At 38.6% G+C, this 18,479-nt stretch overlaps 1 protein-coding gene across 1 annotated transcript in view; it reads right to left on the reverse strand.

Annotated features, from left to right (window-relative positions):
* Positions 1–5,356: 5,356 nt before the first annotated feature.
* LOC103803663 (guanine nucleotide-binding protein G(olf) subunit alpha-like) overlaps positions 5,357–18,479 on the reverse strand; it is a 61,374-nt gene continuing 48,251 nt past the window's right edge. The window contains exon 5 of the mRNA XM_009076235.1: positions 5,357–5,455. Coding sequence (XP_009074483.1) covers positions 5,357–5,455 — 99 coding nt within the window. The remainder of the gene's footprint in view (positions 5,456–18,479) is intronic.

An 18,479-nucleotide genomic window follows, 5' to 3' on the forward strand; every position in this document is an offset into this window, starting at 1 on the left:
ATTTAGAAATAATTCTTTCACTCTACTCTTTGTCTTTTATTTAATAAGCAGTTACCAAGTTTAAAAAGATTCACCGCTTTAAAAAATAATATTCTCTAGAGGATGATAATAATATTTAGCTTAATTTATCATAAATCCATCCATATATAGTTCACCACCCCTTATGAACAAAGAATATACCAATACACCAGGTTGGAATGCCACAGGAGACAAAAGAAGCAGATAATGCCATGGTAGCTTTTCAGATCAGACGTAAGAGGGAATTTAGTGCTGACTATGTGTAAGCTAGCAATTAAACCTTATGTCTAGAAGAGCGCAACGAAAGTCAGAAATATACTTGGTTTCAAGAAGTGCTGCTATTGAGATCAAGAGTTGAATCTGTAGACAACACAAAGAAGTTTTGTTTTCCTTTTGCAATTACTCCACCTAATACTAAGACAGATGCCTCAGAAATTGGCTGAAACTCTTCTCCAAGACAGAATAACTGCAAAGACAAAGAACATGAGGTGTGTCTATTAGCTCAAAGAGAAAATCAATTTTCTTTGGCCAAGCTCACATCCCTTGTGTTTGCTTTCCTGAGAACTTGCATAATCAAGTTTTATTAGCCCAAATGTTTGCATAGGGGCCAATTTAGGCCCTCACACTTAAGTATATCAGAAGTGGTGTATTTTATCAGGGAAAGCAGACTGATAGACAAACTGGGATAAAGTACTGGCTGAGGGCAGGGTTCCCTTAAATCCTTGGTCTGCTTCCTACACTGAGTAACTAAGTGAGCCAAAATACAACCCTTCCAGCTAGGACCACCCAAGCACACACATGCTGTTATTGCACACGAATGCGATGGGACAAAATTCAACTTTGGAACCTTCCAATAAACCTGAAAGTAGTTATTTTTTTTCTAACAACAATGCCTTGAGCAAACTGTGTGTGACCTAAAAAGAGAATGGATGTTCTGCTTTTTTATCTCCCCTTTCCGAAGTGCCTAGTTCTTCTTGTCTACTCCTCTCTCTAATACTACTACCTTTCCCTGACAATGTCTGAGTGCTGTATATATCCCCATACCTTTTTTTCTGATCACTGCAAGTAATTGTGGCAAGTCAACTGAATAACTGACATCTGAGTAACCAGAACTAAGTTAACTCCATGCTTACTTCACTGAAACAATGGATGGACATCATCAGACTAGGAGTGCCTCATATTCCCCAAGGGTGACTGATGTTATCAAAGGTTTTCAACTGCACTGCTGTCTGTGGGCACATGTGCTTGATTTCCAATAAAAAATAACTTTAGTGACTTTTCTGGGACTGCTTAGAGCAGCCACCAATTAGCACATGGTATAGTTGGCAGTAAAGAAAGGTGGCTTCTCATACAGAAACCATTTCACCAGCATTAGGGTGAAGACAACACATATAACACCAAACAGGTGGTTACTACCTTTAACTCTACCTTGTGGTATGTGATTAGTTGAAATTTTATACTTCTCTATTGACACATAAAGGAATTTACTTAAATTTATGAAGGATTTAATGACACATAATCAACTCACCAACCTTTTTTTCCCTGGGTCATTTTATAATTGAAGGCCATCATACCTGAACTTTTTTCTTCTTTTGTTTTTGGATCTGTTCTACATTTATAGATGTTTGCTTTGCAGTTCCCTTCCATGTACACAATAAAATTTGGGCATTTGGTAACTACTATGAAGAAACTGAAGTATCAAAAAAATGGAACTATATTCGTCTTGCAGGAAACAATGTAACTTTTGGAAAACTGTCCTAGAATCACAAGAAATTTTTAATGAAGATATTTTTGTCTATTACTTATATACTAGACAGTTCAGTACCAAGACAGCACTAAATAACATTCTTGAAGTCCCTTGTAGACCTAGAATTTGCTGACAAAAATCACAGTTCAAACACAGCACAAAGTAAGTTAAATCTTATCAAAGAAAGATGTAAGATTTATCATAATAAACAGAACCAACCTGCTGAAATCTGAATAAGTCAAATGGGGACACAAATCAAATCAACTTTTCAAACTAAGTATCAGTTTTTTACATTAAACTTGAAATTGAACTTGAAAGAAATATCAAACCAGAAGACAGGGAAAACAATAACCTGCCAGTTCTGTGATACTAATCTTGAAGAAATATATGAAGGCTGTTATGGAAAGAAGATGGTTGATGGCCATGCAATACTTCCCCCTCCAAGAGTTACACAAATGGCTTTGTGGGTAGTGATAAAGAACAATCATGATCTTTGCTCACCTGTGGCTTGGTCACAGATTCATATTTGTTGCAAATACCACATGATGCACCAACATGCACTAAATGTATTCCTTAACAACGAAACAAGTGCAGATACATGAAGACTCATGTTAGAACACTAAAAAGATCTGGCAAGCAGGGCCTCCTTCTCATTCCCATGAAGAAACAGTACCCTGGTAATTTAAAAGGGCATTGAAGATCAAGGAAAATCAACTTTCAGGCATAATGTAAATAAAACATTTGCCTCTGTGCCTTTCTACTACCTCTGATTCCAGCGAAATATTTCTCCCACAGTCATAAAGAAAATTAGGTTAAGTTTTAAAAATACAGAAGCTCTGTACTGTAGCCAAATTAAACTATTCCAAAATACACTGTATTTGTAACTCATTTAAGAGTCAGCAAGTCATTATAATTTGCTAATAATGCTTTTCAGTATTTTAAGTCAGCCACCCAACTTGTAGTCCAACCATAACTTTAACACATGTTGGGATTTTTTTGGTTTTGCATTGTTTTCTTTAAGCAGGGAAGTAAATGGTGACCTACTGATAATGTTGTTCCTTCACTATCAAGTAAAAGATTAGGACTTAGCTGATGGCGTGGGATGCTTTCTCCTAGAGCCAATGTAATGGAAACACTGCAGATGTTTCAAAATCCCACAGTAAGCACATGTATCAGCATTACACTCCTTCCCTTTACTCCTTTACCAGCTAAAGATGACCACAAACAGGTTCTGAGAGAAAAGCCACCTGCTCCTGCTGAGCCAGAAAGACAGCACCCACTCTCTAAGTATTTTCTAAATGCACAAAAGAATTCATATGTGAGTATCAGAACTGTATTTCTGACCTAGTCTCACACGCTCTGTCAGTAATCAGGCAAACATGATCCCACCGCCCTGAATAAGGTACATCCAATGCCAGCACAGGAATGTTCCTCTGGGTCAAGCAACTATTGTTGTTGCGCAATATATAAATACACACATGCAGCAAAGACACAGTAACTTTTAAAACTATTTTCATTGACGCTATAATTTTAATTTTCAAGGAATAATGGAGGGGCAGATAAAAGTTGGGTGCATTTTTTGCATCTTTCTTTAAGATTACACTTCACTGTTTTAAATCATCCACATGTGTGAGAAAAAGGCTGGTTTTGATCAGATCAGCAACATGGCTTTTCCTGGGTTTCAAGTCTCTGCTATAAGACTAAAGTGTGTAAACACAGATAAGTCACTTATCTGTTAAATTTTCAGGTAGCTCATGAAATGAAAACCAAAGATCAACTCAAGGAATATTGAAGATCAAATGCTACCTCATAAAGGGTCTTGAAGGTGAAATATTATGCAAGTGTTGTATTTACTACTGTAACAAATAATTCCAGAACAAATTAAAAGCAAGCCAGTTAGATGATACGGAGGGAAGAGACACAGAAAAAAAACCCTGTAATAATATTCCTTCAACCTTTTAGGAAAAAAAGTAGTAGGATTTAGTTTTATGTTTCAGGACAGCAGACTTAATTCTAGATCCATTTTTTTCCCCATTTGTGTTTTGGTTTGGGACATAACATGAGACTGTAGATAGGCCTAATTTTTTTAAGGGAAAGCACACTACCATTAATACTATAGTTCAGTGTCTTCCTGGTTTTGCCTGGTCCTTTCAGCACCATTTTTCACAGCAGGATTGGGAGACACATCAACCATTACTGATGAGTAAAGTAAGTTTTACATTCATTTATTTTAAATATGTGTCATTATTCAATTTTCTTGGTCTGATGCTTTCTTAATAGAGTGTACTAATAGAGTGTAATGAGTGTATTAACAGATACCATAAACACTCAGTCCAGACTTTTCAACAAGTACAACTCAGACCTGTACTATGATGGCAGTGGTGGGTGAGGGCAGAGGGAAAACCCACTGATCACCGTTTAGGACAACTGTCTATTTTTTTTCTGTGTACAACCACTGCTTCAGCCACTCTGGACTGTGAGCAAGTGCCCTCAAGTTTTGGTAAATTCCATCCACTGAGGTCAAATGAGTTCCTTCATACACATATCTAATTTTTCCTTGCTTCGATGTGCTGATGAATCATTTTTTCCCAAAACGGTCTGGAAAGAGGCAAAATAAACCATGACCTGCAACACCGAAATTCCCCACTGTGGCAGATGCGTGACAAGTCCTTTAGTGACATGGACTATTTACTCTGCTTCAGGCTCAGCACCAAGAACAGAGAGGACAGAAAAGCAAAGCACTGAGCACTACAGCAGCCTTGTGGCATTGTAGCTGACCATACTGCCAATTAGACAAATCACAACACACTAGAGCGTGTTCTCCTAAAACCCTAAATCACATAGCAACTGTAACAATACACATTTTCGCAACAGCAGTTCACATGAAATGTGTATTTTTGGCAGACCTGTGCTGTTACCAAGGACAGCTGAGTTTGTAGCCCTGTAATGTTAACAGACTATTTTTTGATTTCACCAATGTACTACGTATTTATGATTTGCACCTTCACAATCTACTACACATCTCTTCTCAGAGCATTTCTGACCAGATTAAACTTGTTTACAGATTTTGACTGTTACACACACATGTACTGCTTCACTTGATGTGTATGAAGGACAGAATGCCAAATGTACTACTGTCGTTAATGAAACACTGCTTATAAATTTTTCCTCCTAGAAAATATATTAGTGATGCAGGTATGCACCTGGTTATGTAAAAATCTCAGAAGTTTAACAAATTTTAATTTTAACGTTTTAATGGAACAGAGCAATTTCAGCACTGTCTGGGTCTCGGAATATAAAACAAAGCATTTTCCTTAGACTGACTCTACAAATTTTAAACTTAATAGTTTACATTGAAATGATTTTATGCAAATTGATTTTGAGTGGAATAAAGATACTTAAAATTGTCTTTGTCATACTCATCTTTATTAGCTGTGAGATGTTTGAGGCAGAATATTTAGTAGTATAATAATGGCAAACTATGATAAAACAATTTGCAAAACTCCTGAATCTTGCTGATATAAATATATTTTCTAACTTGTTACAGATGATCACATTCTTGGTTAAAAATTTCATAAAAAGAAATACTTACTACTGTGCACAGTCAATCAGTTGATACTCGTTTGACCTCTCGAAGCATGCCTTTACACCTTCATCATCCCAGAGCTTTTTTGCATGTTCAAAGAATTCCTGAAAAATGGAAATGCCACAAATAAGAAAACTTTTCTCAACTTTTTCTATCCCCAATCTACATGTGCTGTTCCTTCCCCAGCTTCCATGTGTTATACTTTTGTAGAATGACAGATTACACCCTTACAGAAGAAAAGCAATAAGCATTTTTTAAGAAAATTGCAATAAAATATACCAAACATATGGCTGCTGAGGGCTTCCAGTACATGATATGATATATAACGAAGACTGTCCTCAAAAGTCATGTCAGGCAATATATAAAATTTACTGAAAGTACAAAAGTTACCTAGAAGTGTGTTCATTTAATTTTTAACTGAATTTATGCTTCTGTCATGGAAAAGGCATGAAAGGGATGCAAAAATCAGCTCAGCTTATAAATATTAGCTTTCCAGTGAAAGAAGCAGTCTGGAACTTAAAAAAGATTGTGCAATTTTTCCTGAAAAACACAACTTTCCACTACTTAGTACTTTTCTCATGCAATATAATAATTTGATTGCAAGACTTTCAGCGTCTTTGCTCAACACTGCTTCCTCCAAGCAGCTGCCCGGCACAATGTGCTTTTCCCAGCAGCTATCCCAGGCAATCCAATCCAGAAGTATCTGCCAGCAAGCTTATTTCAGAATTATTTGAGAAAGGAATCAAAGCCGTCCGTGGTGATGGTGAAGCCATAGCTCTGCTGTATAAAACACACACATACAGAGGGGTAGGTCCAACCCTGCCTGCTGGCTCCTTCGTTACTCCAGCCCCGGCCCCAGAGACTCACATCATCCAGCTGGTTTTAAAGCTGGGAATCCATTTTATGTTCTGTCATTACCGGTAAGTGAAACCGTAACTGTGGTTTTCCAGCTACATCGTTCTAAAATCTAATGAAGGATGGTTAGACAAATTAGTATTTCCTTTATTATATGACTCTTTCCTCCCTCAAACCAAATTGTTAAAGTAATATGTCAACTTAAATGCAGAAGGTGTTTACTTAACACCTCAAAACTGCTAATAAATCACCAGAGTCCTTTGGTTAGTCACAAATTTGTGAAACCTAACAAATTGCTTTTCCACAGTTCAGTTTGGCTCTGTGTAAAACAGGTGTAATACCACTATCCACTTCATGATCCTGTCAAAATTTTGTGTAAATATCTGAATTCCGAACCTTTCGGAAATTGCTTGCCAGTCTCTCCCCACATCTCTTCAGGGTTAAAAATTGACAAAGTTCGTAGTGAAAGATCTTGGCAGCACAGTGAGTTTGCTTTTACTCTGTATGGATTTCCCAGCCCTGCATGCCATCCCTGTGAGGTGTCCCAAAAGGTAACACTTTGCTCAACAGCAATGGCCTGTGACCTGCTGGTGACATTTGCAGGGAGAAACAAAACACAGGACAAGATTTTCAGACCAAACTAGTACTGAAAATTTAGTTAGGCCTTGAACATGGCTGTAGACATCCTGAATAACCCCAGATATGAGGGGTTTTTTTCCAACTATATTTTGCACAATGTAGAGAAAGGGAAAAATACATTCTTTAAGAAGTTTTACAAACTTTAGAGAAAAGAAGAGATTAAAGCAGGCATGAAAAACCATAGAAGATCTTGCAAGAAGAGAGAAAGCAATATTAGAGACTGGCAGATGCTTATACTGCCCTTGGAAATTATTTCTTCGCTTGGTGAGGACACGTCTATTTAGTCTTTGTTATTTTAATGACTTATGTAATGATTGTTTAAAACACTGCAGATCCACCTTTTGAAGTTAGGCTACGGCTATTATAAACTCGCTGTTTCTACAGCAGAAGGAAAGCAAAAACAAGCAAAAGAAAGCACAAGATATCAACCTAAGTAAGTAGAAGGAGAAAGTGGACACATGTCACAGAGAGCATGACTAAAAGCAAAAGAAAGAACTGAAAAAGTCAAAATGACAAATACCAGAAAACATGGAACATTCCTCAAGCTTATGCTTGATTGATATTTAGGGCATCAGCTGAATGCATCTCATCTGCTGGCATCTTTGTCCAAAGAAAGGCATTGCCTTTTCAATGGAAAGAGTTAACTCTAGATAAGCATCAGGGTCTGAGGTGAAAGGACCAGGTTCTCCCAGCCCTTTTGATGGGTGCGTGTACAGCAGTGCAGAACATCAGCCTATCCTTCCACAAGCGCTCGCTGCTGCAGGTGTGGGGGCAGAACACAATGCAGCTGCTTCCCCTCCTCACCATCCTTGGATGGGAATTCCCACCCACATGGAAAGCCATCTCTAAGGGGAACCTACATCTAAAAAATGGCCCTATTTAGCCCCACACAGCCTACAGGAAGGGGAGGGGAAGAGGAGAAGGATGTCAGTCTGAAGGTATCCTTTCCTGCAGGGTGGGATGGATTGAGAGACAGCTGCAGATGTAAATGAGTAAGTAATTAAGCAAATAAATAAATAAATAAAGTCGCATAGCTACAGCAGTTTCTAACTTCACTTCTGTTTTTATATCCTCTGTATGAGCTTTATTTACTCGTAAAAATCTCTTCTGCAAAAGAGGCAATCTTTCCAGCTCAGCTTCTAAGACCCTACAAATATATTGTAAATATAGGGTTTCCATATCATATGCTTCAAATAGTTCCACCTGACCATTATATCTCAAAGCAGCCTATTTAAAACAACTTCCAGACTTCTAGTCCAAATCAAATCCTATAAAACGGAGCAAATATACTTACCTCATTAAAATGTACCGATCTACTGCAGAGGAGTACACTTGCCTGCAAATTGCCTCCCACACAGCTACTCGATCCTTCCTTCCCAGGTGACTAAAGCCTTCCAGAAAAATCCTGCTTCATTTCAAGACATCAAGTACCACGATCTTTTCACACTTGTTTTTAACCCCTTTCTTGTCTACTCTAAGTTCTTCAGTAATTTTTCTGCTAATCTGCTGAAGGCTCCCACTGCCAAAGACAGGAGGATTCTGGTCACACATGCCAAACATGTCTGGATCCAAAACTGCTCTCCATCACCGGACAACATCCAGACAGCAGTTACCGTATCTGCTTCAACCTCTGCAACCAAGCCTCTTTTGCCCGATCGGCCTTCCAACAACAGCTCTCCTCTCTCCAATCCCTATGACTCATTGCTATAGACCCCAATGCTTGTTGCCTCTTCCTCCTGCCACAGGCACATCATGGTCACCTCGCTGACAAACAGGCACTGCTGACCTAACAAAGGTGTGGGCTTTGGGCTACACCTGCCCTGCAGCATCTGCTTTGGGGCTGCAGTATATCCTCAGGGTAGCAGCCACAGGTGGCAATTCCTATTGGGGCAAGAGCACGAGTAATTCAAAGGATGGAGATTTTTGAAAAAAGTAAGTTGTGACCTTAGTAGCTTATATTCTGAGATGGTCAAACCAAGATTTTCTTCAAGGTGTGACTACTGGAAAGTGTCTTTTTCAGAAGTTCTTAGAAGTCATGAGCCAGGTCCTTTAAGTAACATCAACAGGGACATGAGAGAACAGGGACATAGCAAATCACTCCGGTCACCCGATGAAAGCACAGGCAGCTGTGCTCTATTGCATCAAAGTCACAAAAATCTACCGAGAGCATTTAGCATACTGAAGAGAACCAGGAATAATGTACTATGCCTGAAAGCAGAAAAACACCTACATCCTGACACGTCTATGAACACCAAACAAAACAGAGCTGTTTAACCCACACTCTTCCTTAGGGACAGAGGCATACAAATAGTTGCCCCTATTAATATGTATCTAAAATAATATATTTTTTAATGTAGCATTTTAATTAGAGTATTAAAGAAGCAAATGATAATGCCTCAGGCCTCACAAGGTACAGGTCTCATGAATTACAGGTATATTTTACATTGCATGCATTAATTTACATAATTGACCTAAGAATTTATAGCTATCACTAGACCATACAATACCTTGATGTGATACTTAGATGTGATCAAAATGAAATGTGACACACAACATCTCAAACATTTACTAATGTAAAACTATCTGGAAATTTTCCACTCTTCCTGAGACAATCCAAAACCTCAGTCCCACATTCCTGAGCTTCCTTTTCACTCACAGATAATTTTTGCTATACATAAATACTCACACTTCATCTAGAAACCCTGAAGAACCATAAGCAGGTTATGATTACTTTTTCTTTTCAGAACAAAATAAGCTAAGATGTACACAAATGTAGAAACACCCTGAGCTGGTATCACTGATGTAAACAACACTGTGTTTGTACTAAATTTTGAAAAGGTTTTGTAGAAATATTTTTACTCACCTATTCCAAGGTAAAATTTCTAGGTTGAATGTATTCTTACACAAAGCATTCCAAGAAAATAATACAGGTAACAAATGTAGATGTAGTACAGCTAAGCCTCAAGGCACTGTTTTTCACCTTTGTCGTACCAGAAGTTACAGCATGTTCTCAAAATTCAATTTTCCTTATTTTGGAAATAAACTTATTTATTGGTAGGTTACCTTAGAAACATCCTCCCCCTTACAACTCCTACAAAAATTTTTCAAGTAGCTAAAAAATGGACTTATTTCACTTTTCAGCTGCCTAAATTGGGAATAAATACTAGCAATGATTAAACAATGACATATCTTCATGAACAAATCTTTACATATTTTGGAAACAGAACTTTTCATCCAACTGCTTTACAAACCACAAAAGTTCACGTTAGGTCAGGAATACAAATTTTATTCTGCTAAGATTCCTTTCAGCCTTCCTTCCAGATGGAGCATACATTTAATAGCTATCCTGATGTCACCCTTCAGCCTCCCAGAAGTTGAGGATGTGGAAGGCTCCACATATTTCTTCTGTTAATATATAGTAAACTGGAAGCAACTGCTTAGACCACTGTGAAATCAATCTCCCTCAAGCCAAAATTTATGCTCTTATTCTCCTAAGATTTGGGACTGTAAGACAATTTCTCCTCTGAAACACAGATTAGACCTGTCTGATTAGCCTGACAACCACTTAAAGAAGTGGCAAACTTTACACATTTTCATAGTTCTGCCACTGTGGGTGTGAAATGAAGTCGTCACTTCTATTCTGAAATTTCAGTTACTACTTCTTCTTTCATGTACTTAACCAAACAAAAAGCAAATCACACAATGCATTAAAAATTCCCACCTTAACACCTCCCCAACTCCCAGTGACAACTGCAGTGTAAGATGATTAGAAAATTCATATGGGAATCACAGAATAATCAGAGTTGGAAGGGACCCACAGGGATCATCTTGTCCAACTCCTGTCCCCGCACAGGACATCCCTGATAATCACACCATGTGCCTGGGAGCATTGTGCAAATGCCTCTTGAACTCTGTCAGGCTTGGTGCTGTGGTAACTTCTCTGTGGAGCCTTTTCCAGTGCCCAACCACCACTGGGTGAAGAATCATTTTCTTATATCAAGCCTAAACCTCCCTTGATGCAACTTTAGGTCATACCCTCGGGTCCTGTCACTGGTTGCCAGAGAGAAGAGGTCAATGCCTGCCTCACTTCCTTTTGTTAGGAAGTTGTATACAGTGATGAGGTCTCCCCTCAGTCTCCACTTCTCCAGGCTGAACAGACCAAGTGACCTCAGCCACTCCTCATATGGGAATGGAGGTTTCTGACTCCCTACTGAGCAGGGTGTAACCCTCTTTTACTTCCCAGTTCACAGAGCAGAGGGTATGTGTGTGTATATATAAATAAATAGGCAGTGTCAGTCTCCCATCCACTGAACTACAGAAAAGTTGTGTGGAATAAAAGAGTGATGACTGATGGGGAATACCGTAATACCATAAGGATGACACCCAGTGGTGTCAAACTAAGGGTGTTTAAGCAAACTACCACCAGGGTTTTCTAAATGTGACATGTTTGACTCCACAATCCAAACAATATCCTTTTGAGTATCCTTTTCTGTGTAACACATCTGAGGACAAAACTGACCCAGGGCCATCAGCCTGCAGCCCAAGTTACAGAGTATGACAACAGCAAGCAGCAGGATGCTACGCTGTTACAGGGGAGGATGGACAGCAATACAGACTGGGAGAGATGACTAGAAGAACTCTAACCCAGCACTTTCTCCACTTCCTGGAGAGCTGTGAGGAAGCCCTTTTCCATGTGGTGCCCAGGGGATGACCAGAGTGACCATCCTGTGTGAAGGGAAGCTCAGCTGAGCTTCCCCTCATGCTCCAGAAAGCTCCGTGGCTGCTGTGGCTGTCAGGAGTCTGCTGCCGCGCTGGCTGCAACAGATGCCACAAATCAGATTAGTGTATCAGTATTCTGCTGGGTTTTACTTGCACAGTAACAGAAGAATGGCAATTTTAAAAGTTTGTATTTCACCCAACTAAAACCTGGAATTTAACAAGATAAAGCACATGCTACTTTTGTGGCTCCAGGACTCTCTCGCAAACCTCTATATTCTCTACTCGCTGTAAACAGCTCTTGGATACTCAATTAAGATTGGGGCAATTTAAATTTAAGAGATCAACTCCTGTATCCATTAGATTACCTTTTTTTTTTCCGTTATATTAGTTTTCAAATTAATTCAAGACTTGTGCATTTGGAATTGCAGACAAATATTCCTAATATTGCTGTTTTGACTGAGTTCTGCTTCAAATTTAACTTTCTCTACAATGTAACGGCTAAGACTGAAGGGAAAAAATAAACCAACAGAGAAAAATCTCAGGGTTGTAGAAACATAATGACCAGTATAATTTTAACAAGCTACAAATCTGGTCAAAGGAAGAAAGCACTTCTCCCTGTGGAGGCTACTGAAACATCCCAGTGCACTGGGTGTTTCTGTGGATTACCATCAGGCTTAACCTATATCAGCCTCTCTGAATCTCCAAATAGGATAGTACTGCTACACAGTAGATTCTTAATCTCTTGAAGTTTTAAAATCACATATGATTATCTTCCTGTAAGATACACATGGCAACTCAACATGATATAATCCAACAGTACAGACAAGATGTTTTAGTATACAGCAAAGAATAGATAACCTACTTTTTGTTTTAAGAATGTTGTAGTGACACCATAAATAACACACAATAAGAGTGATCACACAAACTTTCTGAGGGAATAATCTTGAAGGAATAATACCTGAGGTTTCATGGGGAATGACGAGAATAAGAAATTGGTACTTCTACACTATGTAACAAATTAGGCAGATGCAGTAAGGAGATGAATTTAAGCCAAAAAAGCAACATTTTACGGCAATTTTTTTGCGCAGTATTTATTTTCCCTTGCCTGGGGTTTTCTCTGCAATGAAAGGCTCAGGGTCATATAATAAAAAAAATCCCAACAATCTAAAAAGCTATCTGCATAATTTTGTATATGGAGGCATTGCATGGATAATCTTCGTTTTGAGAGCCTGACTTTAAACTCGAATCTTAAGCCACTGTTTAACCGAGGTGATTGCAAACGGATGTTACAAGAAACCCACAAGAGACAGTGAGTGACAGTTTGCCCCAGTGACTCCAATTATTACTGGTTTGCCTGTACCAGAGTGTAGCAACTAATTTTCTATTAAAACTGCTCTTCATCCCCAAACATCTACTGAATGCAACTGTAAGCTGCAGCAACAAAAATTGTTTAAACGGACTTAATGCAGAAATGATGGGGTGAAGTACCAGGTAAAACACCCAAGAGAGAAGGAACCCTGCTCAGTTACCTCTTCCACAAACAAGTACAGTCTCTTGATAATAGGCCTCTTGTTTATGAGACAAAAGTGTCCCCCATGGCTCAGCCAGTTCTCCTTCTTAATACTTTATGAAATGTTCTGCCTAACAAGGGAGCTGTTTTGCTGTAGGTATACAGAATGCAGCTGCTCAAACTCCTAATGTCAGCAACAAAGACAGGCAAACAGTTGCAATTTAAAAACAATAGCAGAATACATGACTTGAATTTTTCCAACAGCAGTGTCGTCAAAACCTTCATTAGCACCAAAGCAATAGCAAGAGAAACACTGAAACCATGTAGGAGTGGTCAACTGGCATGCAAGAACCATGCTTAACAGTAGGGCTCAGATGTTTCTAAAGCACCAGCACTTACAGTAGATTAATTATACAGAAACCTTCAGGAAAAAGTACAACCTCCACTCCCAGCAAAGCATTTTCTGTTGTAATTTGTGGGTGTGCAATAATCAATGCAATTACTTTGCTAGTTAGTGACTCATTCTGATAGGCACAGCAGCAGTTTGGACTCTAACCCTCCTCCAAATCCTAACTTTGGATCTATCAAAGAGAGTTACAGGATGATACATCCAGATCTAGCTTCTATCCCTGTTCATTGAACTTGCTTTGCCTTTTTTAGGCTAGAAGCAAGAACCTTAAAGCATGCTCAGCCTGCACTAAGTGTAACTTCAGTTCATTAGAACCCAACATGGGAGGATGGTATATACCACCTTCACAGAATACAACTTGTGTTGGGGCATCTTAAGTTCCAAGAAAACATAATTAATTTATTAACTACTAGGAGAATCTTATCCAACTTGCAAGTGTAAGGAAAGAAGCTGGAGAAACGATGGCATTTATAAATGCATAAAAGCACCATTTTCACATGATCACTACAGGCCACCACCAGACAAAATACATCAATTGTTGATCTCGTTGACAATGTTCAAAAACCAGGAGTGCAACCAGCTGAGGCAAATTCTGTGTCCCTTTCTTGAACTATTTCTGTGACCTGACTTTTAAGCTCTTACTCTACACTAAATTTCTAAGAAGTATGTACAGTTAAGGTATCAGCCTGATTGCCTCAGCAGTTCTATTTCTGCTTCCTAGAAACATGTTCCATCTGCCAACTTATTTTATAGGAATCAGCAAGTTCAACTTTCGTAGATCAGAGAACTCATCTACAAGGTCTGAGAAATACATTAATACATGCTTCAAACTTGTGTGTCAAACACAAAAAAAAAAGGTCTGAAAGTTCTCTAGACCATGCTAGCAAAAACAAAAACATGATTTCGCACTTTTGCAATATTTTGGGGCCAGCACTGTGGTTTAGATAGGCTTTGAAGATAACAAGGCATTGTAAGTCAAAGAACAGTTCCATGGTTTTTCTGCACTACTTATTAAATAGTGGCTTTTTTTTTCTGAGCTAGGCAGTGAAGCTTTTATCATAAACCCTCTAATTCAATCTCCTAGTTTCCATTTTAATTGTGTACCTCAACTTTCAGTCTGCCATCACAAATCCTTGAACGTTGCTGCCCACCTGCTATTTTAAGGCGGCCACCAAGCTCTCATCTAAGGAAAGTAGGAGAGATAATTTAAGCAAATTACTTAGCGTTCATAGCACCTAAAAATGTGTTGTGCCGAGGATGCAAAACTCATGCACATTCTTTTCCTTGAAGTTACTTCGGTTTTGGAGAGCCAGGACCTCTCCCTGAATGTACATAAAGGTCTTCATTTGAAAAAAACAACCAAACAAAAAACCTCTCAAATTATTTGTGAAACTAATTACAGGTGTGTTACACAATCCTACAACATTGCTACCCTTGGCATTTCTGTGGCACTTGTGAAAAGAAAAATTTAAGTACTGTTATAATTCCCTCAAGGAGATTTTTTTTGCGGACAACAGATGATGACAAAGCATGAGATTAATTTGCAAGTACTGAACAAGATAGAAAAGAATCAGAAATATGTAATGGCTTTACAAAATCTGGGAGCTGAGGGTTTATCCCTGTGTTCAAGACACTGCTTACACAGTTGTCTTTGTAGAGCACTGAGCCTTGAAACCGGAAAAATGACTGAAAGACACATAACCAGGTGACACCTGTAGTGGAAGATGTCTACTTGCTGCTTGTTTACTAGAAGCAATAATGGTGCTACAGAAGTGTACAGATTCTGCATGTCAAAATTTGAATTTTTATCTGTTTAGGCAAGACTAGACAGAGCGGAATCCACTCGGACTAGAGGACGGCAAATCAACCCACAGCAGGTTTGTTACTACTGGTTCTGCAACCGTTTAACTCCTGGGCCTCTGCAATGAACACTCTACTTCATTGAACTCAATATAACGTCCAGTCTCTGAATATGTACAAGCCACTGTGCAATCCTTGATGAAGGGACTGTTATGAAGTGAGAAGTTCAGCTGTAAGATGTTCATTATAAATTGGTGAACTTCACGCATTTCATGGCAGGAAATATTATCAAGATTTTTATTTTCAAAACACAAGCCAATAATAATAACTTGCATGCTGTAACATGGCAGAGTTGGATCTGAATCCCCTACAGTTTTAAATTTCAAGTAGTATTGTACTAGGCTACATTTTTTATTAGCTGTACAGTAAAGCAGTCATCTATTCCATGCCACAATGTACTTTGGCACAAATCAGTACAAAAAAATTGAGATCCTCTGGTGGACTATTATTTCACCAAACACTGAAAATCACGAAGTTAATTCTCGCCTGCTGCTTTGAAGAGACAAAGCTAAACGTGCACTTTGTCACCTTTAGATAATGAGAACCTTGACCCCTTATTCAAGTTACTCCTGCCGTGCTCTCAGCCCTTACAAGTCTGCCTCTGTTGTTGTTACTTAGATGGTGGGGACACCCCCAAGAAGTCAAACCAGTGGAGAACAAAGCTGAGGGATGCATCTCTTCCCTGTCCCCAGGCAGCCCTCCTGCCCCTGTCCATAGGGAACCCCTGCTGCTTCTGTAAACACAGTTTCATAGTGAAGACAACTGTCCTGCGAGCTGTAAAAACACAAGCCTGCAGCTCCTAATTCTTCTAGTACAAAAAGTTTCTACTACTCACAGCTTCAACTGTTTTCCTTAAACCAGTTTTGAAGGTCATACATCAAGGAACTATTTCATGGTCTAATATGCACTTTATTCTTTGTAAGTGATTTCCTACCAGACAAGTGGTTTGCAAGGACAGAGAATTCTCATTTCCTTTTATAGATTTGATTCGGAAATAAATGCTGGCAACATCATGTGACTAACAGGCAGCATCCACAACTTGAGCAACTCTCATAATTCTATCAGAAAGTAATGGAAAAGCCAGCCTGCTGCTGCCAGATCTATTTAGCCTTCTACTCCCCTGCCCAAGTTTTATCTAAATTCTTCAACATTATCTCTGTTCTTTTGACACCTTTTCCTGTCCTTATCCATGTGCAAAAACTGGATTAGCTTCAGCACACTAACTTATTTGTTCTGAAATATTTATAACAGTAGGAAAAGGAAGTACAAGTCTTTATTATATCTCTGTGGCTAAACTAAATTGAGTTTCAGCAAACAATTATTTTTTTTCTTTTTAAATTAACAACCACAAGTGTAGATACATGTATATGAATAAGGATTTCAAAGAGAAACCTTTTTGCCATACTGATAGCTGTTGCCTATTTGAGCTATTCTGGGATAAGACTGGATACAAATGCAGCATAGTTTGAAGACACGTACTCACAACTTTCATGGATACAGAGCTACTGTGTCTTAGTAAGACTAAGGTATCTTAATAAATCTCTAAGAAGTAATAATAGTAAATACAAGTAAATCTTGGCCATAATTTGTGTATTTTTCAACAATCTTCTAATGCCAATCCCCATGAATCTAGTGCTGATGAGCCCCAGAAATCAACTTTTTCAGACTAATTTAGAAGAAATTTAGTTAGCAACTTCAGAAAAGTAAGATTTTTAATTCCTAGTATTTGGTTCTCAATTTCCATACAGCAAAGCATGCAATTTTAACAACATCCTATTATGCAGAGTACATGGAAAGAATGTATATACAGTAACGAATGAAATTGTTGTCGCATCAGAACCTAAATACTTTTTTCTTAGCCCATAAATATTCTTACAACCCAGAAACTGCTCAGAGGTCAACAGAAATCTGTACCTGTAGGAATACACATTTATGTCTTTATGAATATAGATTACCAGAGACAATTGACAACTTATGGATGGGAAATTCTGTTGGGATTTCAGAGCTGAAAGACACTAAGGGGGCTCAGCTTATTGGAATGTAGACATTTCCAGGGCACCTGAAAAAAACTACTTTATGCAGCCTAAGATAGCTTCTTCCCTTTCTTCCCAGTCCTTTATTTACTATTTGCTGCAGGATTATTTCTCACTTCAAATGTAATCTAACACGAAAGCTGCTAATCAATACTGTAAACAGATGATTAGTGTCTTGTGACTGCCAAAGAACTGTTAATGAATCTCAATACATGATGTTGAAGCAGGGACACGAGATAAAATAATTGAATTGAGGAAAATAATAAAACTGGGTAATTCCCTCAGTTAAAAGGTAAATATTGCCAGAGCTCCTTAAACAGAAAGAAATGATTTACACTTGTCTCAGGAATGGTATGAAATGCATTTCTTTGGATTAATTAAAATCAGTCACCAACTGCAGCATTGCCTACTGAAGTAAAACACAGAACTAATGAGTTTGAAGTCACTGATACTGAACCCTCCATCTTGCACCAACTATGGTGAGACCACCATGCAACTCCCCAAGGAGCCTCCTTGCACCTTCTCTCCCCAGTTTCCTTCAGATACTACTTGTGCTATAGAGCCTGTCAGAGCCACCACAGAGCCATCAGCAACCTGCACGCAAGATGACTGGCTGTACATGAACAAAAGTACCCTACTGGGTGTTACACCTGGCAGAAGAAAAATGTGAACTTACTTTCTGGACAGAAAACCTCTGATAGATTCATGCAAAATGTGAACAAGGCCTTGAAAATAAAATCTTCTAGCAGCAACCACTCTAAATTTCGAGGGAAACTCCATTCCACAGACCGTCTTTTCAGATCTCTTGCTTGTGCATGACTGAAAGAGATGGCTGAGCTACCAAAACATCCAGGCTATTCCCAACTCTTTAAACACCTCCTCAAAGGATACCAGGAACAGGTACATTGTAGACTACGGACTTTACGCAGCCACAAACTTTTGAGAAGTTACTGAAGGTAGTAAAATCACCACCAGTGACTTTTAATTAAAGAAACAAACAAATGCAACTCAAACTTCTCTTCCCCTCTACATGCCCACTGATTCATTTGTTTATTGATCCATAGCTTTTTCATTTTCCAAGTTGAAATGCACTAGTGAGGGAA

This window comes from Acanthisitta chloris, unplaced genomic scaffold, assembly GCF_000695815.1.
Source record: "Acanthisitta chloris isolate BGI_N310 unplaced genomic scaffold, ASM69581v1 scaffold18256, whole genome shotgun sequence".
NCBI classification, from domain to species: Eukaryota; Metazoa; Chordata; class Aves; order Passeriformes; family Acanthisittidae; genus Acanthisitta; species Acanthisitta chloris.